Genomic DNA, 27,372 nt, shown 5'->3' on the forward strand with positions numbered 1-27,372 from the left:
TAAAGAAATTTCCCCTCATGTTCCCCTTATAATTTTCTCCTTTCAATCTTAAACCATGCCCTCTAGTTTGAATCTCCCCCTTTCTTAATTGAAAAAGCCTATCCACATTTACTCTGTCTGTCCCTTTTAAAATCTTAAACACCTCTATCAAGTCTCCTCTCAATCTTCTACGCTCCAGAGAAAAAAGTCTGCACAAGTTTTCCCTGTAACTCAGACCCTGAAATCCTGTCAACATTCTCATGAACCTTCTCTGCACTCTCTCTATTTTGTTTATATCTTTCCTATAATTTGGTGACCAAAACTGTACACAGTACTCCAAATTTGGCCTCACCAATGCCTTGTACAATTTCATCATAACCTCCCTACTCTTGAATTCAATACTCCGATTTATGAAGGCAAACACTCCAAATGCCTTCTTCACCACACCATCTACCTGAGTATCAGCCTTGAGGGTACTATTTACCATAACTCCTAAATCCCTTTGTTGCTCTGCACTCCTCAATTGTCTACCATTCAATGTATATGACCTATTTAAATTTGCCTTTCCAAAATGTAGCACCTCACACTTACCTGTATTAAATTCCATCAGCCATTTCTCAATCCACACCTCCAGCCTTCCTAAATCACCTTTTAATCTACGGTAATCTACCTCACTGTCCACAACACCACCAATCTTTGTGTCATCCGCAAACTTGCTTATCCAATTCTCCACCCCTACATCCAGATCGTTAATATATATAACAAATAATAGTGGACCCAGGACCGAACCCTGAGGAACTCCACTAGTCACCGGCCTCCAATTGGACAAACAATTTTCTACCACTATTCTCTGACACTTCCCATCCAACCACTGCTGAATCCATTTCACTACCACTTTATTTATTCCTAATGCCTCCACCTTTTTTCCTAACCTCCTGTGGGGAACTTTGTCAAAAGCTTTACTAAAGTCCAAATAGACAACATCCACAGCTTTCCCTTCATCAACCTTTTTTGTAACCCCCTCGAATAACTCAATCAGGTTTGTCAAGCATGATCTACCCCTGACAAAACCATGCTGATTACTCCCTATCAATCCCTGTACCTCCAAAAATTTGTAAATAGCATCCCTCAGAACACTTTCCATCAACTTGCCCACCACAGACGTCAGACTTACAGGCCTATAATTCCCAGGTTTGCATTTGGACCCTTTCTTAAACAGAGGAACCACATGCGCCACCCTCCAATCCTTTGGCACCACCCCCGTGGCCAGTGACATCCTAAATATCTCTGTTAATGGCCCCACTAACACTCCACTAGCCTCCCTGAGTGTCCTAGGGAATATTTTGTTTGGTCCAGGAGATTTATCCACCTTTATCTTTTTTAACACAGCCATCACTACCTCCTCGGTTATCCTTATATGCTTCATGACCTCCCCACTATTTTTCTTTACTTCAACTGGTTCAACATTTTTTTTCCCTAATGAATACCGATGCAAAGAAATCATTCAAACTTTCCCCCATTTCCTCAGACTTCTCACTCAGCCTACCCTCACTATCTACAAGGGGTCCAATTTTATCTCTCACTAATCTTTTACTTTTAATGTACTTTTCGAAACCCTTTGGATTTATTTTTACTCTGTCAGCCAAAGCCTCTTCGTGCCTTTTTTTGGCCTTTCTAATTTCTTTCTTAAGATTCCTTCTACACTCCTTGTAGTCCTCCTTCAACTTCTCAGCTCCCTGCTCTTTATACCTCTTGTACACCTCCCTTTTTCTCCTAACCAAATTTCCAATATTCCTCGAAAACCAAGCCTCCCTATGACTTCCAGCCTTTCCTTTGATCTAGACTGGGACATAACTACTCTGTACCCACAAAATTTCTTTTTTTTCTACCATTAGGACCATTGGATCATCTGGCCTGGGGTGTCTCAAAAGACCAGTACCCACCAGGGCTTCCTTGTCCTTCTTGAAGGCTTCCGCCGACTCTTTGTCCCATGTTACATCCTTGGCCTTACCTGCCATCCAGGCGAACATGGGTCGCATGATCCCAGCAGCCGTGGGGATGAACCTGCGATAAAAGTTGACCATCCCAACAAACTCTTGCAGTCCTAGTCATGTTTGGCCTTGGAATCTTTTGAATGGCCTCCACTTTGCTGGGCAATGGTGTGGCCCCTTCCTTGGTTACCCTATAGCCCAGGAAGTCGATAGTCTCCAAGCCAAACTGGCATTTGGCTGGGTTGATCGTCAGTCCAAACTCATTCAACCAGGTGAAGAGGTTGCGGAGAGGTACACCAAGTGTTCTTGCCGGTCTTTGCTCTCCATGCGAATGTCATCCAGATAGACGAAGGTGCCATCCAAGTCTCAGCCCACCATGTCCATCAGCCGCTGGAAGGTTTGCGTGGCATTCTTCAGCCCGAATGGCATGTGCAAGAACTTGAACAGGCAGAATCGGATGATGAAGGTGGTCTTAGGGATGTCGTCAGGATGTACTTGGATCTGATGGTATCCCCGCACGAGATCCACTTTTGAGAAGACTTTTGCCCATGCAGGTTGGCTGCAAAGTCTTGTTCAGCACAGGGTAACGATGTGGCGTGGTGGCCTCATTGAGACGACGGTAGTCACTGCATGTTCTCCAACCCCCAGTGACCTTGGGCACCATGTGCAGGGAAGAAACTCATGGGCTATCTGATGCCGTACTATGCCAAGCTCTTCCAGCTTCTTGAACAACTCCTTTGCTAGTTGGAGCTTCTCTGGGGGGAGTCATCTTGCTTGTGCATGGAGCAGTGGGCCTTGGGTAAGGATGTAATGCCTCACGCCATGCCGGGGCATCTCTGTGGTGAACTGGGGGTAATCACTGCTGGGAACTCTGTGAGGATCTTGGTGTATTTGTCCATGGATCGTTGCACCAAGCCAAGGAGGGGAGCCGGGAGCCTGGCATCCTTGAGGGGGACAGTTTGGAAAGTCTCTGTGTGTGGACCAGTCTCCGACCTTTCAGGTCCACCAGCAGACTGTAGGTGCAGAGGAAGTCTGCCTCGAGGAGCGGCTGCTCCACTGCTGCCAATGTGAACACCCATGAAAAGAGGCTGTCACCCATCTGTAGCTGGACCTTGCGTGTGCAGCAGATCCTGACTGTGCTGCTGTTGGAAGCCCCAGTATGGGGCCCCCATCTGTTTCTGATGTCCTGCCCCAATGGGGGTAAGGTGCTGACCTCTGCCCCCATGTCCACAAGGAACTGCCATCTGGATTGACAGTCCCTCACATACAGGATGCTATCTTGTTGGCCAGCCATCATGGTCATCAGCGACAGCTGGCTTCGGCGTTTCCTTGAAACCTACATGGGGGGATCCGGAGCCCCATCGCTGGTGGTAAAAGCACCACTGGTGGTTGGGCTCACCTCTCTTGTGGGATTGCTGTTCTCTCAGTGGGTCAATCTGGTTCTGACCGCAGGGTTTGCCGATGAGTCCCACGAGGATGTCCGCTCATGCTACGACCTTCCAGGGGTCACGGAAGTCGGCATCCACCAGAAGCAGTTAATTGTCTTCAAGTAGTTGTTCTAAGAATGCCTGCTCAAACATTATGCAGGATTCATGCTTCCCAATGAGGGCTAGCATGTTGATCATGAGGACTGATGGGGGCCTGTCCCCCAGCCCATCCAAGTGGAGAAGATGTGCACCTCTCTCACGCCTTGAGAGTGTGAAGGTTTCGATGAGAAAGGCCTTGAAAGTAGTGTAGACACCTTCCAACAAGAGCTGCTGGATGAAATTGGCTACCCAGCTTGCCGTGTCCTGGTTCATGGCGCTCACCACATGGTGTTACGGGATGGACTCTGCTGTGATCTGGCATATGTAAAACTGTGCCTCAGCCTGATGAAACCACATACATAGCCAATTTGTCCAGAAGGTTGGCAGCTTCAGGGACACTGTGTGGACTGCTGGTTCTCTCATCATTGCGGTTTTGATGCCGTCTAAATCGTGAGGCCACAATTGTTGCCACATGCCACTCGTGTGCGCATGCACACGCATGCACACCCACACACACACACACACGAGTGTAATCAGGTAGAGCTCTGCTTTATTTGGCTGAAAGCCCGACTTTCATATTATTCGTGTTCCCGTCGTTTGCCCCTGCTTGCTAACGTCACCGCTTGCATAACAATAGCTGGTCTCCCACGCACGGATACATTCTTACATGACAATGCCATCTTCCCCGCACACTTGCCCCTCTCTAGTTGGCTGTGCAGCGGGTCCAGCACCATGTTGGGAATGCTGACCCTATGATGCCTTCGCCTCCTGACTGCCAGTTCACGCTAGGGCCAGTGCTGCTGCGCGGTCTGCTGGCCCCTGGTTGTGCTCGCTGCTGGGAGCGCTGGCCCTAATGCCGCCGCGATGTGTCGCTACAAAAGAACCTTTTGCTGGAGTGGAAATGTAAATACTAGAAAGCATAGCTGTTGGTTTGCTGCACTTCGAAAGGCTGCAGAGACTGAATATATATATGAGGGAAGTGGGTAGATTCCTGGACAAGTACAACAAGGCTATTCAGACAGATTGGGAACATGCTGCTGAGAGGTTCAACCATGTAGCAGGCTTGAAAGGTCAACTGGACAATTTCTGCTCTTATTTACTGTGTTTCTTTCGAACATCGAACAGAACATGACGACACAGTACTTCATCTTATGATGTGCCAATCTATATGTTGATTTATAGGACTGTTACAATCCCTGATGTTTCAATATTGGTTAGATTGATCCTCTCCCAAACCTAGTCAAAAAACAAAACCTTGACCTCAACCCTACATTCCTCTATTTTTTTTATCAACCATGTGCCTGGCTCATAGTCTTTTAAATGTCATTATTGTATCAGCCTCCTCCGCCAACCCCGGAAATGCATTGCAGGCTCCCACTACTCTGTATAAAAAACCTAACTGATGTCTCCCCGAAACTTTCCTCCCCTCACCTCTGGTGTGTTGGTGCTTGCTAGTCTTTCCCCAGAAAAAGGCTGCTGGCTGTCCATCCTGTCTATGCCTCTTATAATCTTGTAGACCTCTATTAAGTCTCCTCTCATCCTGTGAAAAGCCCCAGCTCTACTCATCTTGCCTCATAAGACGATCTCCATTCCAGGCAATATCCTGGTGAATCTTCTCTGCACCCTCTCCATAGCTTCCACATCCTTCCTGACATGAGGTGACCAAAACTGAACACAATGTTCCAAGTTTGGCTTTACCAGAGTATGAGAGTGCTGCAACATTACCTCACAGATCTTGATCTCAATCCCCCGAGAAATGAAGGCCAGCATACCTGAAGCTTTCTTAAATATCCTGTCAATCAACCTGCACAGAAACCTTGAGAAATCGATGGATTTTCACCTCAAGGTCCCTCTGTTCTCCCACACTGTTAAAAATCCTGCCATTAACCATGTACTCTGCCTTCACGTTTAACTGTAAAGCTTGATGCTGTGATTTACTTTTGCTTCATTAATTTGTAACTATTATTACCAGTTGAATTAAAAGAGGCTGAACTCAACAAGATTATTGACAAAAAGGAAACCGAGATTCAGCGACTAAATAAGCACATAAGTTCTCAAGAGAAAGAAAAGCAAAGTGAGATCATCAAACTGCAAATGGAGGTAGGTGCAGAGTTTTTAATTGCATGTGAAATGAAGCGTCTGCTCAGCTCAGACCGGTCGACCAAGAGCAGAATTAGGCCATTCAACCCATTGAGTCTGCAGCACCATTTTCCTCAAAACTCCTTTTCCCTGCTCTCTCCCCATAACCTTTCACATCCTTACTGATCAAGCTTAAATCCAGTGGGTAGGGTGGGTTGAGGTGGGATGCAGGGAGTTCTTTCCAAATAATTAATTGCAAAACATAATAGTGCCTGAGAAGTTAAAAACAGGCAGAAGTAGGCCATTTGGCCCATCGAGTTTTCTCATCATTCCATTCTCCCACTCAGCCCCACTTTATCTCCATAACCCTGGATAAACTGACTATTCTGTTACCTATCTGCCTTAGATACGCCCTTCAACTTGGCTTCCACAGCTGCCCATGGTAGTGAATTCCAAAGGTTCTCCACTGTCTAGCAAAAGAAATTCCTCTGCATCTCTGTGCCCTTCAATACCTCTTGTCCTAGTTCCCCTTACCATGGGAAGCAACTTTGCCACACCTACTCTATCCAGGCTTTTCAACATTTGAAATGTTTCGACAAAGTATCCTTTCATTCTTTTGAACTCCAAGGAGTCCAGTCCAAGAGTTGTTAAATGTTCCTCATGTGCTAATCCCTTCATTCCTGGAATTGTCCTTGTGAATCTTCTCTGAACCCTCTCCAATGCCAGCACATTCTTTCTTAAATAAGGAGCCCAAAACTTTCCCTGTATCCAAGTGAGGCCTCACCAGGGCCTTATAAAGTCTCAACATCCCGTCCCTGCTCCTGTATCCTATCCCTCTAGATATTATGTCAACATTGCATTTGCTTTCTTCACCACCAACTCATCCTGGGGGTCAACCTTTAGGGTTCCCTGTACGAGGATCCCAAGTCCCTTTGCAGCTTCATATTTTGAATTTTCTCCACATCTAAATAATAGTTGGCCCTTGTATTCCTTTTACCAAAGTGCGTGACTGTACACTTCCCAGCATTGTATTTCATTTTCCACTTCTTTGCCCATTCTCTAAATCTATCAGTGAGAGGACAGGATGACTTCGTCTTTGTACAATGTGTTCAGGATTGCTTTTTACAGCAGTATGTTGAGGTGCCTACCAGAGGGGAGGCAGTGTTAGATCTATTGTTAGGGAACGGAATAGGGCAGATGACGGAAGTGTGCGTTGGTGAGAACTTTGGATCCAGTGATCATGGGTCCATTAGCTTCAACTTAAATATGGAAAGGGATAGGTCAGGTCCAAGGTTGAAGGTCTTTGAGTGGGGGAAGGCCAGATTTGAAGAAGGCTGATCTTTTTTCTGGAAGAGATGTGGAGGAGATTTGGAGGGTATTTAAAGAGGAGATATTGAGAGAACAGGATCTTTACGTGCCAGTCAGATCGAAAGGCAAGGCCAAAAGCTTAAGGGAACCGTGGTTTTCTGGAAAAATAAGGAAGTTGGTTTGGGATAAGAAGGGGGTACTTACTAAATTTAAAAAGCAAAAAAAGAATAAGATGTATGATTATTACATAGATTGTGTAGTGGGAGCCCCACACGTACAACAGAATCGTGCACAGCCATAACAGTTTAGCAAGCGCATTACCAGAGCACGTAGCCTCCAACGACGTCTCAGTCCTCCAGCTGCAGATCAGGCATCAGCAATTAGGAAAATCGCATGAATAAGAGTCTGCGCTTTTTATGGCACCCGACTCCCGAGGCTGGAAAGTGACGTCACTACCACATCCCAGAGGGCTCGGCGTGAAACGTGCAGATGGAACTATAAAAGCTGTGGTTAAGCACAATAAAGGGAATGATTCCTGACTCTACTGTCTCCAGTGTCATTTATTGCCACTTGCGCAAGGTAGTGTCGTCAGATAGGCCACTACATATTTTGGTGACCTCGACGGGCTTCACCCTCACTGAGTCCCACCTCACTGACATGGACAAGTAACTGACGACTTCAAAGGTGGAGGTTGACGCAGCCTCGCTGGCAGCAGCACCGGTGGTGGTTAATGCAGTAGCAGTCCGCCTGCCTCCATTCTGGTTGGATCAGCCACGTAGCTGTCTGCAGTTGGCTGTAGTGCAATTTGTGCTTCGGAACATTACATCTGAGGACACAAGATATTGGCACGTTGTGAGTGCATTAGATACTACAACTACAGCAAGGGTGAGTTCATTTATCAACAACCTGCCAGTGGACCAGAAGTACACGAGATTCCGGGACTTTCTGTTGAAAACATTTGAGCTCTCTCGTCATGAACGGGCTATAAGAATTTTGAATACGCAAGAACTGGGGAACCGTAGTCCATCCCAGTTAATGCAAGAACTGGTAAAACTAGCCGCAGGCCATACAGATTGCTTTCTTTTCGAGACACTGTTTTTATCGAAATTACCAGTGCATGTGGCGGCGGGTGTGGCGCACATGAATTTTGCAGAACTGCATTTGCTGGCAAGAGAGGCCGACCGACTTTATGGCCTTCCACAGGCTAACAGATTGCAGGTGCAGCCCATCTGTGTGGCAGAATTGTCCAACCCCCCTGAAATGCCAAGACCACCGGCATGTGCGGCAGTACAACGATCAAGGAAACAAGAGTTCTGTATATTGTTTTTATCATCACCAGTAGGATCGCTCTGCCTATAGATGAAAGAGTCCTTGCACTTAGCCAGGTTCACCACCACATCCGGGAAACAGACCTGCCAACCGCCGTTAGTGGCTTCGGCGGTTGGCACAGAACAAGGTCTACTTTATTTACATATGTGATTTCGGGGGTGGATTACTTGATAGATATGGGAGCTGAGTTCAGTATTGTTCCTCCGACACAGTTTGAGTTGGCACATACTCCACCACTTTCAGTAGTTAATGGTACCATGATTCCTACTTTCGGAATGAGGAAGGTCACGATATATATGGGTTCAGCAATATTCTACTGGAAATGCATGGTGGCCTCAGTAGGTTTTCCTGTTAGGCGCGGATTTTTTGAGAGAGTATGGTCTCCTGGTGGATATACATAAATGCCGTCTGATAAACACGGCTAACTTCCAAAGTTTTCCCCTTAAGAGAATGCGTCGTTCTTTCCAACCATTAAGAGTTCAGGCGATTCAGCAAGGATGCATATGCCTCGATACTTAAAGAGTTCCCGGGACTCTTGACGACTAATGTTCAGGATCATAAGCCGTGGCATGGTGTATATTATTGATACAACTGGTCCACCTGTTTATGGTCAGGCTTGTAGGCTTCCAAAAGACCATTTCAATTGCAAGACCAGAGTTCACAGTAATGGAGGAATTAGGGGTGGGATGCAGGTCCAAAAGTTGGCTTCACCCCTTCACATGGTGCCTAAAAACTGCGGTGGTTGGCGGCCATGTGGGGACTACAGGCGGTTGAATGATATAACCGTCCCCGACCACTATCCAATCCCTCATATTCAAGATTTCTCAGCCCTGTTGGCTAATGCTACTTTATTTTCCAAAGTAGATTTAGTGAAGGGACACTATCAGATTCCAGTTCACCCTGTGGATGTTGCAAAGACTGCTATTATAACCCCCTTTAGTCTCTTTGAATTTATCAGAATGCTGTTTGGTCTGAAGAACGCAGCCCAGACGTTTTAAAGATTGATGGACGTTGTCACTAGGGACCTAGAAGGAACCTTCGTATATTTGGATGACATCCTCATAGCGAGCCCGGATGAGGAATCACATAAACGACACCTCCATCTCCTGTTCGCTAGATTACAGTCAACCCCACTAAATGCCAATTCGATACAGCTGTAATTGATTTTCTCGGCCACAGGATTTCTCGTACTGGAACTATACCATTGCCGGACAAAGTGATTGTCACAAGCAAGTTTCCCCGGCCTCTTACTAGGAAGGATTTGCAATGATTTATAGGAAAGGTTACCTTTTACCATTGTGTCATTACAGGAGCGGCAGCCAGGATGCGCCCACTGTTTGACCTATTAAATAGAAAAAAATCAAATATATTCCATTGGGATGAGGAGGCGGACATGGCTTTCATAAAAACTAAGTATTCTTTAGCATCTGCGGCAAGTCTTGCCCACCCAGATCATGAAGCGCCCCTTTCGCTAACTACAGACACATCCGAGCATGCAATTGATGGAGTGTTGCAACAACACGTAAAAGGAGAATGGGTGCCACTTGTGTTTTATAGCAGACATCTTCGACCTACAGAGATGAGACATAGCACATTCGACCGAGAATTGCTGTCATTGTATTTGGCGGTGCGACATGTCAGATACATGCTGGAGGGTCGAGTGTTTATGGACTTTACTGATCGTAAACCTCTCATGCAGGCCATGAGTATGATATCTGACCCATGGTCCGCGAGGCAGCAACGTCAATTGTCTTTCATCTCTGAGTTCTTGACTGACATTTGGTACGTGGCTGGTTTTTCCAATCCGGTGGCAGATGCCCTATCGAGACCAACTGTCTCTGCAGTCCAGGGTGGAATCGACATGGCACAGTTGGCGGAAGACCAGCAGTGGGATGAGGAGGTACAAGCCTACAAAACCATTGTTACAAGTCTCCAGGTTGAGGAAATCACTACTGAGCCAAGCGGTCTCACACTCCTTTGCGAAATTTCCACAGGACACCCTAGACCCTTCTACCAGTTAGCTGGCGCAGGAAGATCTTCGATGATATACATAATCTTTCGCATCCTTCCATTAGATCTTCCGTTAAACTAGTGTCAAATCATTATTTGTGACACGGTCTAAGGAGACATGTCACCCTGTAGGCCAAGACTTGCCTTCAGTGCCAAAAAGCTAAAATTCACAGACACAGATGTACCGCCTGAAAGATTCTCCGCGGTGGATGCAAAATTTCAGCACGTCCACGTGGATGTAGTTGGACCATTGCTGGTCTGTCAAGGGATGAGATATTTATTTACTGTTATTGACCAATTTAGTTGATGGCCGGAGGCAATCCCTATGCAAGGAGCAGACACGGAGACATGTGCATGGACCTTTATTTTCAATTGGGTTGCACGATTTGGTGTTTCTAGTCACATCACTTCAGATAAAGGTACGCAGTTTACTTCCCATCTGTGGACACAGATTTCAAATTTCTGTGGAAGTAAATTACACCACACAAACGCCTATCATCCTCAGTCAAATGGACTTGTGGAACGGTTCCATAGGCATTTAAAATCAGCACTTAAGGCAAGGCTGCAGGGGCCAAACTGGATGGACGAATTACCGTGGGTGTTATTGGGAATACGTACGGCACCAAAGGAAGGATTGCCAGTTTCGTCTGCTGAGATGATCTATGGAACTCCACTATCCATTCCAGGTGACATACATTTCGATGGTGACATCAATCAAACAGCTGACTTGGATATTTTATGTCTTGTGAGAGATAGCAATTGGGCGAAACAACCTGTCTTGGGTAAACTTATACCTCTCATTTTGTTCATTTTAGATTGGTCACAGTGTTTGAGCTACCGAAAGAAAATAGAAACATACACCGAGAGCAGTTCAGATTATACAAATGTTTATTACAAATTCAAAAGCTGATTTCACACTACAATATGCAAGCCCTTCCCAACTATACTTATCAACGCTTGGACTGGTCCCAACTGCCGAAGCGAGGCAAGAACTGCACACTTGTAGTAGGTTGTCAGGGTGCCGGTAGCAGCTTCTCCACCTCCCCTGACCGGGACATTGGCTGGACTCCAGAAGTTCTTCTTCTTCTTGCTGAGAGATGATGCCACCTCTCGGAGAGTCTCTCTCTTCAGCAGTGGGACCATGGCTTATATTACCCAAAAACTGCTTACCCAAGCACCTATTCCCAGCACAGCAAGAAAGATAAGCAAGCAAGCTAGCATGCTAGGCTTCTAACAAATAAAATAATTTTCAGCTTATCACTTTGAATACAATGGTTTATTTTGCATCAAGGCTAGGCCTCTGACAGTCTGTGACCAAAACAACCAGGAAGATTAAATGTTCTTGGTACACAGATGTCCTTTCGTCAGATAACAGCATCTCTGGCCCCTTGGTGGAATTTAGCTTATGTCTGCTGATTCTAAAACACAGGCAGGTTCTCAGCCTTGCAGAACCCAGACCTGCAAGTTTAAAAAAACAGGTTAGAATCTTCCATTACACAACCCTATCTCGGGAGCCCCAAACATCAGGTGCCGCACGACCTATTGACTGCAGAATTCGTGATGGTTTGAAAAGGTCAGAAATGCTCAGCATTTCAATGCCCATGTGAGGGGCCCCTTTCGTGTAATCAGGCGAGAAGGTGTAGAATTTACATTGGACATAGGGGGCAAAGAGTGTATGTTCACAATTGAACGACTGAAACTTGCACACACTGACCTTTCAAGACCAGTCACGTCACCTCTGAAATGTCCGGGAGGACGCCCCAGACTTAACTACCAGCAGGGACCTGCATCTGGCAGCCACGATTCTGGGGAGGGGGTGATGTAGCGGGAGCCCCACGCATACAACAGAATCATGCACAGCCATAACAGTTAAGCAAGCACATTACCAGAGCCCATAGCCTCCAACGACGTCCCAGTCCTCCAGCTACAAGCCAGGCACCAGCAATTAGGAAAAGTGCGAGAATAAGAGGCCGTGCTTTTTATGGCACCCGATATCCGAGGCTGGAAAGTAACGTCACTACCGCATCCCAGGAGGCTCAGTGTGAAACGTGCAGAGGGAACTATAAAAGCTGTGGTTAAGCACAATAAAGGGACTGATTCCTGACTACTGTCTCCAGTCTCATTTATTGCCACTTGCATAAGGTAGTGTCGTCAGATAGGTCACTACAATTTCAGAAAAAACCTGAAGAAGGAAGCTAGAAAGGCCAAAAGAAGGTATGAGGTGTCAATAGCTGATAAGGTAAAAGTAAATCCTAAGGGTTTTTACAGATATGTGAATACTAAAAGGAGGGTTAAGGATAGAATAGGACCGCTGGAAAATGGGAGCGGTGAACTGTGCGAGGAACTGTATCAGATGGGAGAGATATTAAACTATTTTTTCTCATCTGTGTTCATGAAGGAAAAGGACATTGGACTATGTGAGATAAGTGAGGCAAATGACTTAGTTATGGAAAAGAGGGATTAGTAAAGAGAGGGTTTTGGAGCTTCTAGGGTCAGTAAAAGTGGATAAGTCTCCTGGTCCTGATGGGATTTTCCCCAGGACATTAAGGGAGGTCAGGGAGCAAATAGTGGAGGCACTGTCAGTGATTTTTCAACGATCACTGGAGGAGGGTGTGGTGCCGTGGATTGGAGGGTTGCTAATGTAGTTCCTTTGTTTAAAAAAGGCACAAGGTGTCGGCCAAGTAATTATAGGCCTGTAAGCTTGACTTCAGAGGTAGGGAAAGTTATGGAGGGTATTCTTAGAAATGGTGTGTTTAAATATCTAGATAAGCAAGGATTGATCAGGAGCACCCAGCATGGGCTTGTGAAGGGGAAGTCATGTTTGATGAACCTTGTTGAGTTTTTCGAAGAACTGACAAGAAAGGTGGATGAAGGTAGGGCAGTTGATGTAGTCTATCTGGATTTTAGCAAAGCTTTTGATAAGGTTCCACATGAAAGGTTAGTAAGGAAGGTTCAGTCACTAGGGATTAATATAGAAATAGTAAGATGGGTTCAGAAATGGCTGGAGGAGAGACAGCAGAGGGTCATGGTGGACAACTGTGTCAAGATGGAATGACATGCCTCAAGGATCGGTGCTAGGTCCCCTGTTATTCATAATTTATATTAATGATTTGGATGATGGGGTGGTTAATTGGGTAAGTAAATATGCAGACAGTATGAAAATGGGGGGAGTGGTGGATAGTGAGGAAGGTTTCCAGGGATCACAGAGGGATTTGGTTTGTCTAGAAGATTTGGGCTGAAAGATGGTAGATGGAATTTAATGTAGAGAAATGTGAGGTGCTTCATTTAGGTAAAAATAATCAAATTAGGACATATGTAGCAAAGGGGAGGACATTGGGGAATGTACAAGAACAAAGAGATCTTGGAGTTATGGTGCAGCGTTCCTTGAAGTTGGATTCCCATGTTGACAGGGTTAAAGAAGGCATTTGGTATATTAGCCTTCATAAATCGTAGCATAGAGTATAGGAGCTGGGAAGTGATGTTGCGACAATTTAAGGCATTGGTGAGGGCAGGTTTGGAGTATTGTGTTCAGTTCTGGTCTCCAAATTACAGGAAGGATATAGAATAGGTGGAGAGGGTGCAGAGAAGATTTACCAGGATGTTGCCTAACTTAAAATACCTAGAGAACAGAGAAAGATTGAAGAGGTTAGGACTTTATTCATTGGAACGTAGGCGGTTGAGAGGGGATTTGATAGAGGTGTTTAAAATTATGAAGGGAATAGATAGACTAGATGCAAGTAGACTCTTCCCCCTGAGAGCAGGGGAGATTGAAACAAAAGGACACAAGTTGAGGGTAAGGGGGCAAAATTTTAGGAGAAACATTAGAGGATGTTTCTTCACTCAGAGAGTGGTGGCTGAATGGAATAATCTTCCAGAGGAAATAGTTGAGGCAGAGTCAATTCTTTCATTTAAGAGGAGGCTGGAAATATACATGGATAGGAGGGGGTTGGAGGGTTATGGGCGGAGAGTGGGAGGGGGGAGCTAGCGGAGTTGTTTCAGTGAACCGGCGTGGACTTGTAGGGCCGAGATGGCCTGTTTCTATGCCATAAATGGTTATATGGTTCTAAGCCTCTCTGCAGTCTCTCTGTTTCCTCCTCACTACCTGCCCCTCCACCTTTCTTTGTATTATCTGCAAACTTAACCTCAAAGCAATTTATCTACAAGCCATTTATAACAGCCCTTCAACAGTCACAGTTCAGGAATACAGCATTTATCTTTCCTTGGAGCAGGGCTCCATAGCATCAGTCCTAATCTCAACACCTCTACTCTGAATTATCATACTGTTTTTCTGACATCCATTCCCAAATGATCTGAAATTTCTTCAACAAAATATCAGAAAGGCTATAGAACACTACAGCACAGAAACAGGCCCTTCAGCTCATCTCCATGCCGTACTATTTATTCCACCTTAGCTCATCAACCTGCACTCAGACCATAGCCCTCCATACCTCTCCAAACCATGTACCTATCCAATCTTCTCTTAAATGTCAAACTCAAACCTGCATCCACCACCTTTACTGGCAGCTCATTCCACATTCTCACCACCCTCTGAGTGAAGAAGTTCCTCCTAATGTCCCCCATAAATATATCACCTTTAGCTCCTTCAAGTACAGGTGTTTCCCCCTGCAGTAGGCCAGTGGTGTACCATCACATTCACCCCCTTCTTTAAAATTGTCCCAGGGGGGCGGTGGGGGGCAGTAACAAGGAATCATACCTACTATACACATATAATATTTACAGGTTGAGATGGTCCGGCTGCCGGGGTCTCTGTGACCGTCGTAGGACTGGCTCCTGGTCACTGGAAGGGAAGTGGGGGTGCTGGGGGCAGGTGTCTGTGTGAATGGTGTGGTGCCGCGCGAAGGGGGTTCCGGGGTCGACGTATGAGGGTTGTATTGGATGGGTGGGGAGGCAGGTTCCTTTCCCAGGGCTAAAGCAGGCTCCTGGTGGTCAAGAAGGTCCTGCATGCCCCATAGCTGCCTGGGGATGGGGATGTATGCCCAGTCAGCATCGTCCTGGACTGGAGTGTGGCGTGGTGTGGTGGGTGCTCCTGCTGGTGCCAAGTCCCTGGTTGAGACGGTGTCCTCCCTGCCACTGCCGAACCTAACGTAGGCGTAGTTGTGGTTTGCAGGTGGGAGGAAGACCTGCTCGACCAGGGCTTTGGCCTTGTATGTCTGTATGTGGTTACGCAGGAGCACCAGTCCCGGGGATGTGAGCCATGCTGGGAGTGACATTCCAGTAGCTGACTTTCTGGGGAATGAGAACAGACGCTCGTGAGGGGTCTTGTTGGTAGCCGTGCACAGCAGCGACCGAAAGGCATGGAGCACCTCAGGCAGGGCGTCCTGCCAGTACTCAACTGCCCACCCTTTCGACCTGAGAGCCAGGAGGACTGCCTTCCAGACCACCCTGTTTTCACGTTCCACTTGCCCATTGCCTCTCGGGTTATAGCTCATCGTGCAACTGGTTGCGATGCCTCTCGACATCAGATACTAGCGCAGCTCGTCTCTCATGAAACTAGCCCCTGGTCGTTGTGGATGATCCTATCTAAGGAAGGATGTTCTTGCAATGGAGAGAGTGCAGAGGCGATTCACCAGGCTGATACCTGGAATGGCAGGAATGACTTATGAGGAAAGATTGCGCAAATTGGGATTGTACTCGCTGGAGTTTAGAAGATTGAGAGGGGATCTCATAGAGACCTATAAAATTCTGGCAGGACTGGACAGAATGGATGCAGATGGGATGTTTCCAAGGATGGGAAAATCCAGAACCCGGGGCCATGGTTTGAGGATAATAGGCAAACCATTTAGGACCGAGATGAGGAGGAATTTCTATACCCAGAGGTTGGTGAATCTGTGGAATTCATTGCCACAGAGGGCAGTAGAGGCAGGTTCATTAAATATGTTTAAGAGGGAATTAGATCTATTTCTTCAGTATAAGGGTATTAAAGGTTACGGAGAGAAGGCGGGGACGGGGTACTGAACTTTAAGATCAGCCATGATCTCGTTGAATGGCGGAGCAGGCTCGAAGGGTCGAATGGCCTACTCCTGCTCCTATCTTCTATGTTTCTATGAAGGCGGGGTAGCCAAACATGGTGAAGATCTGCTCCAGGGCCCTGATGACGGTGGCCGTGGAGGTGTCCGGGCAAGGGACAAAAGGGAAGCTTGAGTATTCGTCCACTACCGTGAGGAAGTAGATGTTTCGGCACGTGGAAGGCAGGGGCCCTTTGAAGTCTACGCCGAGATGCTCAAAAGGCTGAGTAGCCTTTTTGACATGGGCCTGGGGTGGACGGAAGAAACAGGGTTTACACTCCGCGCAGACCCGACAGGAACATAGGAACATAGAAAGTAGGAACAGGAGTAGGCCAAAAATGGCCCATCGAGCCTGCTCTGCCATTCAATACGATCATGGCTGACGGTCATGTCCCTGACGTCCCTGATGGTGTACTGCAGGTTCCTGGACTTAATGAAGTGGTACAACCTGGTCACACCCGGATGGCAGAGGGACTCATGCAATGCCTGCAGCCTGTTGTCATGCATTGACGCGCAGGTGCGAGAGAGGGCATCGGGGGAGTCGTTAAACTTCCCGGGGCGGTACTGGATGTCGTAGCTGTAGGTTGCCAGCTAGACTCTCCAGTGCAGGATCTTGTTGTTCTTGATCTTGCTCTTGTGGGTAGTGTTAAACATGAGTGCCACGGCCCGCTGGTCCGTGAGGAGGGTGAATCTTCTGCTGGCCAGGTAGTGGTGCTAGTGGCTGACCGCTTCCACAATCACCTGGGGCTCCTTTTCAATGGTGGAATGCCCTAGCTCAGAGGCGTGGAGGGGCCTGGAGAAGAAAGTGACGGGGAACACCTCTTGGTTGAGGGTAGCAGCAAGAGCTACCTCAGAGGCATCACTCTCCACCTGGAAGGGGAAGTTCTCATCCATAGCCTGCATCGTGGTGCCGCAATGTCTTGCTTGATGCAGATGAAGGCTGTCTGTGCCTCAGGTGGGAGGGGAAAAGTTGTAGCTTGGCCCAGTGGGCAGATCTTATCCGAGAAGCAAGGGTCCCACTGCAAGTAATAAGAGAAAAGGCCAAGGCACGTGTAGAGGGCCTTTAGCGTGGGGTGGGGGGAAGAGGTAACTAACTCCATTAACGGGTGCATCCTTTCTGGATCTGGGCCACTGACTCCATGGGCCACGACGTACCCCAGGATGGCGAGGCAGATGGTGCTAAACACACACTTCTCCTTGTTGTAAGTGAGGTTCAGCTCCTCGGCTGTCTGGAGGAATTTCTCCAGGTTAGCATTCGTGGTCCTGCTTGTCAAGGCCGCAGATAGTGACATTATTCAGTTACAGGAACGTCATCTTCTGCTTGTGCCGGTCTACTATGCGATCCATCTCGAGCTGGAAAACAGAGACCCCGTTCGTAACCCCAAAGGGAACTCGGTGGAACTGGTACAGGCGCCCGTCCGCCTCAAAGGCAGTGTAGGGCTTGTCCTTCAAGTGGATGGGGATTTGGTGATACGCCGACTTCAGGTAAATCGTGGAGAAAACCTGGTAGCAGGCTATCGTGTTGACCATTCGACGATCCTCGGCAGGGGGTAGGCATCCAGCTAGGTGTACCGGTTAATGGGCTGGCTGTAATCCACGACCATCCTCGGCTTACTTCCCCCTTTGACCACCAGGACTTGGGCTCTCCAAAGGCTGTTACTGGGCTTTATGACACCTTCCGCCAGGAGTCGCCACACCTCCACCTTGATGAAGTCTCTGTCTGCGGTGTAATAGCGCTTACTTCTGGTGGCGATCGGCTTGCAGCCTAGCACAAGATGTGGGAAAAGTGCCGGTAGGGTGATGCGCAGTGTGGAGAGGCCGCAGGTTGGCCGGGGCTGGTAGGTTGGCATGGTGTGTAACATGAGTAGAGGTTGGGGCCCCCCAAAGGCAAGGGTGACACTCTGCAGTTGGCACTGGAAATCTAGGCCCAGGATGACTGGGGCGCAGAGTTTGGGCATGACCAGGAGCATGAACCCTGTGGGAGTCTCCCCTCCCACAGTTATATTGGCCGAGCAGCACCCAAGGGTACCAACAGTCTTATCCTTGGTGGCGAGAGTGATCGAGCAGGTGGTGGGGTGGACTTATAATCTCAGGGAGTGGGCCACGCTCAGGTGAATGAAGCTCTCGGTGCTGCACTTTGTTACCTGCCTGTTGACTTGTACGTCCATCATAGAGCGCCCAAGGTCGTGAGAGATGTCTCTGGTCAGCATGTTGGCGGCCAGGACCATCTCGGAGTCAGAGTCATCACTCTCTGGTTGTGTGCAGCGATTTATGGCGTCCGGAGGCATGGGGAGCGTCGGTAGGGCGGCCTGGTCATTGCCTGTGTTGACCATATCGACATCATTCGTGGGTGTGGCGTGCGGTAGCCAATGGCATCTGGAGGTGTGGGGAGTGTCGGTAGGGTGGCCTGGTCACTACCCGTGTTGACCACGTCATTTTCATCATCATCGGTGGCCCTCCGTGTCGGCCGCTGCCTGGTCCACGATGGTGGCAGCATGTGGGAGCGTGCTGCATGACTGGCTTCCTTCCCCAGACGTATTCTTTGCGCCAGAGGAAGTGACGTCATTGCGGCTGGTGGCAGTGACATCACACTGTGAGCTGGAAGTGACGTCGCTGTAGTTCTTGGCGAGCGGCGAGGGCGGGGGCTAGTCCAGGTGCTCGGGGCACATGCTGCGACAGTCGCTGGCGGGGCTGGACGTTGCACCGTCAAAGTCGTAGCGGGGAGAATGGCGTTGCCTGGCACGCACATGTGGAGGGGTCCATGGGGGAGGGGGGATCATAGAGGGCCGCTGAGCTGCCGGCTGGTTTTGACAGGCACACTTTAGCGAAGTGGCCTTTCTTGCCACGTCGGGAACAATACTAGTTCCTAGCCGGGCAGTTTTGGCACGATCGTCGGTCTGACCCACACCAGGACCCAAAGTACTTACAGAGGCAATGGGCGCCTGCCGCAGCAACATTGTCCTCCCTAGCTCGGTCTGGGGCTGCAGCTGCAGTGTGAGAGGGCCATGAGGGAGCCTGGGGAACCTGGAATTGAAGGCTTCGATGTACAGGGCTGTCGCTTCCAGGGTTTGGAGCACCTCCACTGTCTTGGTTAGGGTGTAGATATTGTCTTCCAGCAGCTTCTGCCGGATGGCCCTTGAGTGTAACCCTCAGACAAAGGCATCCTGGATCAGCCTCTCGACATCCTCTGCACCTACCCCGGGTTCAACCAGTCACAGTCGGGCCAACTCTCGCAGGTGTTCCAGGTAAGATTCCCTGGGTTGCTGGGCTTGGGCATGGGGGACTTGTACAAGTTCTTGAGAGTGTCCATTGCGCTCTTGTGGAGCCTCTTCTGGCTGACGTGGAGCAGCCTTTGGTTGCCTGGAAGGCGTGGGGACCCAGCTTTGACCGGAGTAGGACCAACCTCTTCCGATCTGAGTCCAGGAAGCCTCCTTCGTGTGCCTCGATGATTGCCTCGACTATGTGCTGCTTGATCGCGAAGCCTGTCTGGGCTTCTGGGTGGTGTGGGTCGACTTCGAGGCTCCCCATGCTCAGGAGTTTTTCCATGGCAGTTGTGGGAAAATTTTGTGGATTAAATTGTGGTGCACTGTTAGCCAGAATCAGACACACACAAGGTAAACATTGTACAACAGGCTTTAATGCACAAAGACTTCCACAAAGCCAGGCTGGCTGTAGCTACATTAACTCTGAGTGAGCTTCGGGAGGCCGGCGCAGGCTTACATCCCGGAGGGTGATTGACACCCGACTGGGTGGGGCTTGATCACTTCAGGCCGACTGATTGACAGCCGGCCAGGTGTTGTCCTGTCCCCTTACACTCCTGCAGGTACAGAGGTTTCCCCCTGCAGCATGCCAACGGTGTTCCACCACACTCTGTCCTTTAGTTCTTGTCTCACTCAACCTCAATGGAAAACCCTGTTTGCATTCACAAATACCCCTCATAATTTTGTATACCTCCATCAAATCTGCACACATTCTGCTACATTCCAGGGAGTAAAATCCTAACCTGTTTAACCTTTCCCTGTAACTCAGTTCCTTAAGTCCCGGCAACATCCTAGTAAATCTTCTCTGCATTCTTTCCATCTTATTGATATCTTTCCTGTAGTTAGGTGACCAAAACTGCACACAACACTCTAAATTTGGCCTCACCAATGTTTTACACAGCCACAATATTATATCCCAACTCCTTTATCCAATACTTTGCTTTCAGAAGCCCAATGTGCCAATAGCTCTCTTTACAATCCAAACTGCCTTGTCGCCACTTTCAGGGAATTATGCATCTGTATTTCCAGAACCCTCTGTTCTAGCACTCTCCACAGTCCGTAGCAGTTACCATGTATGTCCTACCCTGGTTCATCCTCTTGAAGTCCAACACCCTACTTTTGTCTGCATTAAATTCCATCTGTCATTTAGCAGCCAACTTTTCCAGCTGGTCCAGATCCTTCTCCACCAAAACTGCAAATATGCTCCTCTAATTTACCACATTTTCATCCAGATCATGGATATAGATGACAAGCAACAATGGATCCAGCACCAATCCTGAGGTACTTCATTACTCACCAATGTTTTACACAGCCACGATATTATATCCCAACTCCTTTACTCAATACTTTGCTTTCTGAAGTCCAATGTGCTAATAGCTCGCTTTACAATCCAAACTGCCTTGTCACCACTTTCAGGGAATTATGCATCTGTATTTCCAGAACCCTCTGTTCTAGCACTCTCTTCGTCCTCTTGAAGTCCAACACTTGGAGTTCTGAAGGAGGGGGGACCTCATAGAAACATTTTGAACATTGAAAGGCCTGGAAAGAGGAGATGGGGCAAAGTGGTTTCCCATGGGGAGTCCAGGACAAGAGGGCACAACTTCAGGATTGAAGGCCACACATTTAAAACAGAAACACGGAGAAATTTCTTCAGACAGAGAGTGGTGAGCTTCCGGAATTTGCTATCACGGGCAGCTGTGGAGACCAGGTCGTTGGGTGTTTTTAAGGCAGAGATTGAGAGGTATCTGAATAGTCAGGTATCAAAAGTTATGGGGAGAAGACAGGGGAGTGGGGCTGAGTGGGAGAATGGATCAGCTCATGATGTAATGATGGAGTTGACTTGATGGGATGAATGGCCTACTTCTGCTCCTATAAGAACAAATGAAATAGGAGCAGGAGTAGGCCATCCGACCCGTCAAATCTGGGCTGCCATTCAGTGAGATCATGGCTGATCTGATGATAGACTCATCTACACCCATCTATATCTTAAGGTCTACGACATCAGCCTTCCAAACTCTATCCCCCCTTCACTCCACTCCCATCATGGATATCACAATCAATGCCAGGTTGGTTCTACTTGATCACATGCCTCATAAAGGTGGTCTGAGCCTGTGTTGTCCTGGACCGAAGTTCCTTACATTCCAGCACTGCCCTCTCTCCCCATCTAAATTTAGACATTCACCACAGTAGCAGGCCCTTTAAGCCCATGAGTCCATTTTACCCAATTACACCCAAATGACTTATAACTCCTGATACGTTTTAAATAGTGGGAGGAAACCTGAGCCCTTGGGGAAAATCCACGCAGACATGGGGAGAACGTACAAACTCCTTGCAGACAGCGCGGGATTCAAACCGTGCTCCTGATTGCTGGCACTGTAAAGGCGTTTCATTGACCGCTGCATTAACCATGCCACCCTAATTGTCTGAACCACCCTCCCACCCCACCCCACATCTTCTCCTGAGGGACAATTGAGCGGAATAGACTTCCTGTTCTTCATGTTCAAACAGCTAGCCAGTGAGTAGATAATTAGTGATTGACATTTTAATGAAGCCCAATCAGCTTATTCTCTGCACTATTCTTGTTAAATGAGACTGTATCAGTTCCCTGAAAAACAAGTTTTACATGTCCTTCTTGGAAAATGCACTGTGTGCTTTCTTCTCAGAACAGTCACTTAAGGGGAAATACTTGTTTCTTTAAAGGTGATTATTTCCCAATTTCATTTAATCATTGAATTTTACATGCAAGAACCACTCATATTGGTTTAATGTTGATTTTATTCAAAATAATGTAAACACTTCAAAATAATGTTTGTTTGCTGAGCTATTAATGCTTTGACCACCGCCAGTGGGTTGATATCGCCTCCAACTGTGCATCTTGGCGCCTCACAGTTCGGCGGGCAGCAACCTCCTTTGAAGAAGACCGCAGAGCCCACCTCACTGATAAAAGACAAAGGAGGGAAAACCCAACACCCAACCCCAACCAACCAATTTTCCCTTGCAACCGCTGCAACCGTGCCTGCCTGTCCCGCATCAGACTTGTCAGTCACCAACGAGCCTGCAGCAGACGTGGACATACCCCTCCATAAATCTTCGTCCGCGAAGCCAAGCCAAAGAGAAGAAAGAAAGAGAGAATGCTTTTTGTTATGAGTGGGGATCTGAAAACATAGAATAGTACAGCAGAGTACAGACCCTTTGGCTCTTGTTATCCCAACCTATATTCCTACTGTACCAATAAAATGAGTATTAAACCCTCCCTACCCCGTGACCCTCTGTTTTTCTTCCATCCATGTGCCTGTCTAAGAGTCTCTTAAATGCTCCTAATGTTTCAGCCTCCATCACCATCCCTGGCAAGGCATTCCAGGCCCCCACAACTTTCTCCCCTAAACTTCCCTCCCTTCACTTTGTACACATGTTGTCTAGTACTTGCTGTTCCTGCCCTGGGAAACAGGTGCTGGCCGTCCTCCCTATCTTGTGGACCTCTATTAATTTTTTTTTAAATTTAAATTTAAATTTAGACATAGAGCGCAATAACAAGCCATTTCGGCCCATGCCTCCCAATTACACCCAATTGACCTACAACCCCTTTACGTTTTTGAATGGTGGGGGGAAACTGGAGTCACGCGTTGAAACCCACACAGGCATGGGGAGAACCTAAATACTCCTTACAGCAATGTGATATTCGAACCCTGGTCCCGATCACTGGTTCTGTAACAGCATTGCGCTAACTGCTATGTCAACAATGTGCTTCGAAGAGAAGCTTTCAAATGTTCTCAGGAATTGGCAGACTGGATCCAGGAATGTGTGTCCTCATGCAGGAGAGTCCAAGATCAGGGGTAAAGGGCACACCTTTAGGACACAAGGCTTCAAACTTCACAGCATTGATGGACAAAGGGATCTGGGTGGGGGGGGGGGGGGGGTGGGGGGTCCTGGGTCCAGAGCTCATCAAAAGTTGTCACACAAGTTAATCAGGTGGAAAGGAAGTTGTATGGTATGCATGGGGATTGAGAATAAATGTAAGGAAGTCATACTGTGGCCATAATTGGGACAGGCAATACTTGGAGTATTGTCTGCAGTTCTAGTCACCCCAAGAAAAGAAGGATGTGGGAGCTTTGGAGAGGGCACAGAAGAGATATACAAATAAGCTCCCTGGATTAGAAAATATGAGCTGCAAGGAAAGGTTGGACAAACGTGGGTTATTTTCTCTGGACCATCGAAGGCTGAGGAGAGTCCCTATGGAGGTTTCTCTAAAATTATCAGAAGTATTGATCGGGTAGCCGGTCAGAATCATTTTTCCAGGATAATAATGTCACAATCGTTCAGATGCAGAAATACAGTCTCTTTAACTTCAAGCAAACGAGTGAATCGAGGATGATGATGACAGTTTATAACAGAAATTAAATTTTGGGAAAGGCTTTGAAAGGTTACAGAGGGATCTGGACCAGCTGGAAACATGGGCTGCAAAATGGCAGATGGAGTTTAATGCAGACAACTGGGAGGTGTTGCATTTTGAAAGGACAAACCAAGAAAGGACATACACGGTGAATGGTCGGGCACTGAGGAGTGGGATAAAACAGAAGGATCTGGGAATACAGATACATACTTTACTGAAAGTGGTGTCGCAGGTGGACAGGGTTTATAGAGAGCTTTTAGCATCTTGGGTTCATAAATCAAAGGATTGAGTCCAGGAGTTGGGATGTTATGGTAAAATTGGAAAAGGCATTGGTGAGGCCAAATTTGGAGGATTGTGTGCAGTTTTGGTCACCGAACTACAGGAAAGGTATCAATAAGATAGAAAGAGGGCTGAGAAGATTTACTGGGATGTTGCCCGGACTTCAGGAACTGAGTTACTGGGAAAGGTTAAACAGGTGACCTTATTCCCTGAAGTGTAGAAGAATGAGGGGAGATTTGATAAAGGTTTATAAAATCATGGGTTTAGATAGAGTAAATGCGAGCAGCTTTTTCCTCGGAGGGCGGGTGAGATAAAAACCAGAGGACATGGGTTAAGAGTGAAAGGGGAAAACTTTATGGGGAACATGAGGGGGAACTTCTCAGTTCCTGGTGGGGAGTGAAACGAGCTGCCAGCTGAAGTGGTGAATGAGGACTCCATTTTAACATTTAAGAAAAATTTGGACAGGTGCATGGATGGGAGGGGTATGGAGGGCTATCGTCTAGGTACAGGTCAGTGGGACTAGGCATATTAATAGTTCAGCACAGATTAGAAGGGCCTGTTTCTGTGCTGTTGTATTCTATGGTTTGATATTCCATTGGTATGTTCCTCGTATTAAAATTATTTATATTTTCAAGGAACAAGCCGAAGTAATTTTACATTCTATTTCATAATGAATAAAGCCAATAATACCATTTTTGCAGTTCAATGCCAAACTTGTGAAGATCCAGAGTACTTCAATGAAATCACCACATCACGATTTATCTGTCTTACCTCACAACATCTTCAAGAGGGTGAGTTCGCAACAAGAATATTTCCTGCCCAGAGTAACATTGCTTCATATTTTTGTGTTATTTTGACTAAAGAGGATATTCAGACCTTTGAGTTGATGCTGGCTCTCTCAGCATGAATTTAACGTATTCACTCACATCTCTCTTCTCTACGCACACATTGGGCAATTTCTAGTACCCGGGGGCACAGGTACAAGTTCCATGAAAGTGAAGACTTGGATAGATGTTGGTGAAAGGGGCTTCATTGTACAAGGCATATAGTAGAAAAGTTTGGACCTCATGGTACAGATGGTTTAAAAAATAGCGGCACTGCCAGAGCTGCTATAATGGCAGAACTGCCACTGGTGTGGAACTGAGAAAGCTGAGAGTGGAAATGCTGCGCTGCTCCAAAGGGTTTAACCATCCGTACTAATGCCAGCATTTCTGCACAAGTATTAAACGGCCTGTTAAAGGAGTCTTTGGTGTTTTAAAACTAAAATCCTACAACCTCAGGTCTGGGCCCAAGATGTGTCACCTGTGCTTAGCAGCGACCTCGAGGAATTTGAGATGCCAGGGAGCAGTAGGGCACTGCTGCAGGGCACCCCCCCCCCCACCCCAGTGGAGAAGGAGAAGCAGAGGTGATGATGCTACAGGAGAGTAACCACAGCAGTGGACCATCGAGAGGCTCAGTAGCTGAGAGACCCACAGGGGTTGCAGGCTGCTTTCATCTGGCTCATGGGAAGCAGGAATTGGAGCTGGGATTCAAGAAGGTGCTGAGGGCAAGAAGGGCTCTGAAGAGCATCGTCACTGAAGGCTTCCTGATCACGTCAGAGGTTTGGATCTGGAGCTCACATTGCCAGTGGTTTGAACAGAGTGGATGCAGAGACTACGGGAGGGCTGGAGGTGATTCCACAGACACTCAGTGACTCTGAAGGGACTCTCTTTTGATTCTTTTTCTCTCCAACTGTACGGGACATGCAGTGACACAAATAATTGTCTGCCTTACTGCGGGCAGAAGGCAGTTTTGTGTTATATTACATGTTCTGTACTATCATATGACAATAAAGGAATTTTGAATCCTGGTGACACCACACTTGGACTAGTGTGTGCAGTTCTGAATATCCAGCTATAGAAAAGCATCAATAAATTGGAAGGGATGCACCAAGGTGTGGCCGGGATCGAAGTATTCAGGTTAAAAACAGATTGGTTACATTTTTACAGATGTTTTTTGCAAATTTTATTTATCACATACTCAACGCCAATTCTAGCTATTTTAACCCATGGCATCCAATTACACTCACATTTACCTACATTTCCATATGTTTTGAAGTGTGGGAAGGAACCAGAGCACCAGGGAAAACTCAGGCAGACACAGGAAGAACATACAAACTCCTTACAGGCAGGGCTGGACTTGAACCCGAGTCACTGGCGCTGTAATAGCATCACACTAACTTCTACACTAACCATGCTGCTCAAATAGATAGATTGGGTTTTTTATTCCTGGAGGCTGGGGGTTGACCTTATGGAGGTTTATAAAATCAGGAGGAGCAAGATGAAGTGAATGCCCAAGATCTTTTTCCCAGGGCAGATGATTTCAGAGCAAGAGGGCAGAGGTGTAAGATGAGTGGGACCTGAGGGGCCACATTTTCACTCATAGGGTGGTCCATATCTGGCCTGAGTTACCATAGTAATGTTCAAAGGACATTTGTACAGATACATGGAAAGGAAAGGTTTAGAAGGATATGGATCAAATGCAGACAAAAGGGATTAACCCAGAATGCCAACTTGGTCAGCATGGAAGAGTTGGGCTGAAGGACCTGTGCCATGCTGTGTGATTCTGATTTTACCATGAACCTCTGAAGGAGCATGTGTTTAGGATGTGGGAGAAAACTGGAGCACCAGGGAATCTCACTTGGTCGCAAATAGAATATACTGTAGCTTTCGTGCTACACGAGTGGGGAGAAGAATGACACAACCTTAGAGCCCTTAGAAAATGAGACTGGTTTATTGCACTGGCCATTACACTTATATGGGCCCCAGGTGCTGACGTCAGGGCCCTATGCCAACGGAGTGCTGGCGTGGGATTGGCCGGCATTCTTGCTAGAGTTCCTCATCTTACTGCCATGTGGAGGTCATCTGGGACGACGGCTGATGTCACCGCATTCATCGGCCATTTTGCAGGATGGTCCATGTCTTTGGGCTGCTTCAATACAATCTGTACAGACAGCACGATAGGAGAGTGTCACTCTACAATCCCTTCGAACGACAGAATACCCATCACGTAGACAGGGTTGACACACCAGCTGCTCCCCCTCCACCATCAGACACTCCTCCACCATCAGACACTCCTCCACAACAAACTCAATCAGGGTCTTGTTTAAGGACTCACACTTACTTGCTTTTTTCTCTCTCTGTGTTTCACAGCCAG

The 27,372-nt window shown here is 47.4% G+C and overlaps 1 protein-coding gene across 1 annotated transcript in view; it reads left to right on the forward strand.

Annotated features, from left to right (window-relative positions):
• LOC138735774 (coiled-coil domain-containing protein 152) overlaps window positions 1-27,372 on the forward strand; it is a 242,561-nt gene that overhangs the window by 194,504 nt on the left and 20,685 nt on the right. The window contains exons 8-9 of the mRNA XM_069884164.1: window positions 5,469-5,596; window positions 24,879-24,968. Of these exons, the coding sequence (XP_069740265.1) occupies window positions 5,469-5,596; window positions 24,879-24,968 (218 nt within the window). The remainder of the gene's footprint in view (window positions 1-5,468; window positions 5,597-24,878; window positions 24,969-27,372) is intronic.

Source organism: Narcine bancroftii, chromosome 1 (genome assembly GCF_036971445.1).
Source record: "Narcine bancroftii isolate sNarBan1 chromosome 1, sNarBan1.hap1, whole genome shotgun sequence".
Taxonomy (NCBI): Eukaryota; Metazoa; Chordata; class Chondrichthyes; order Torpediniformes; family Narcinidae; genus Narcine; species Narcine bancroftii.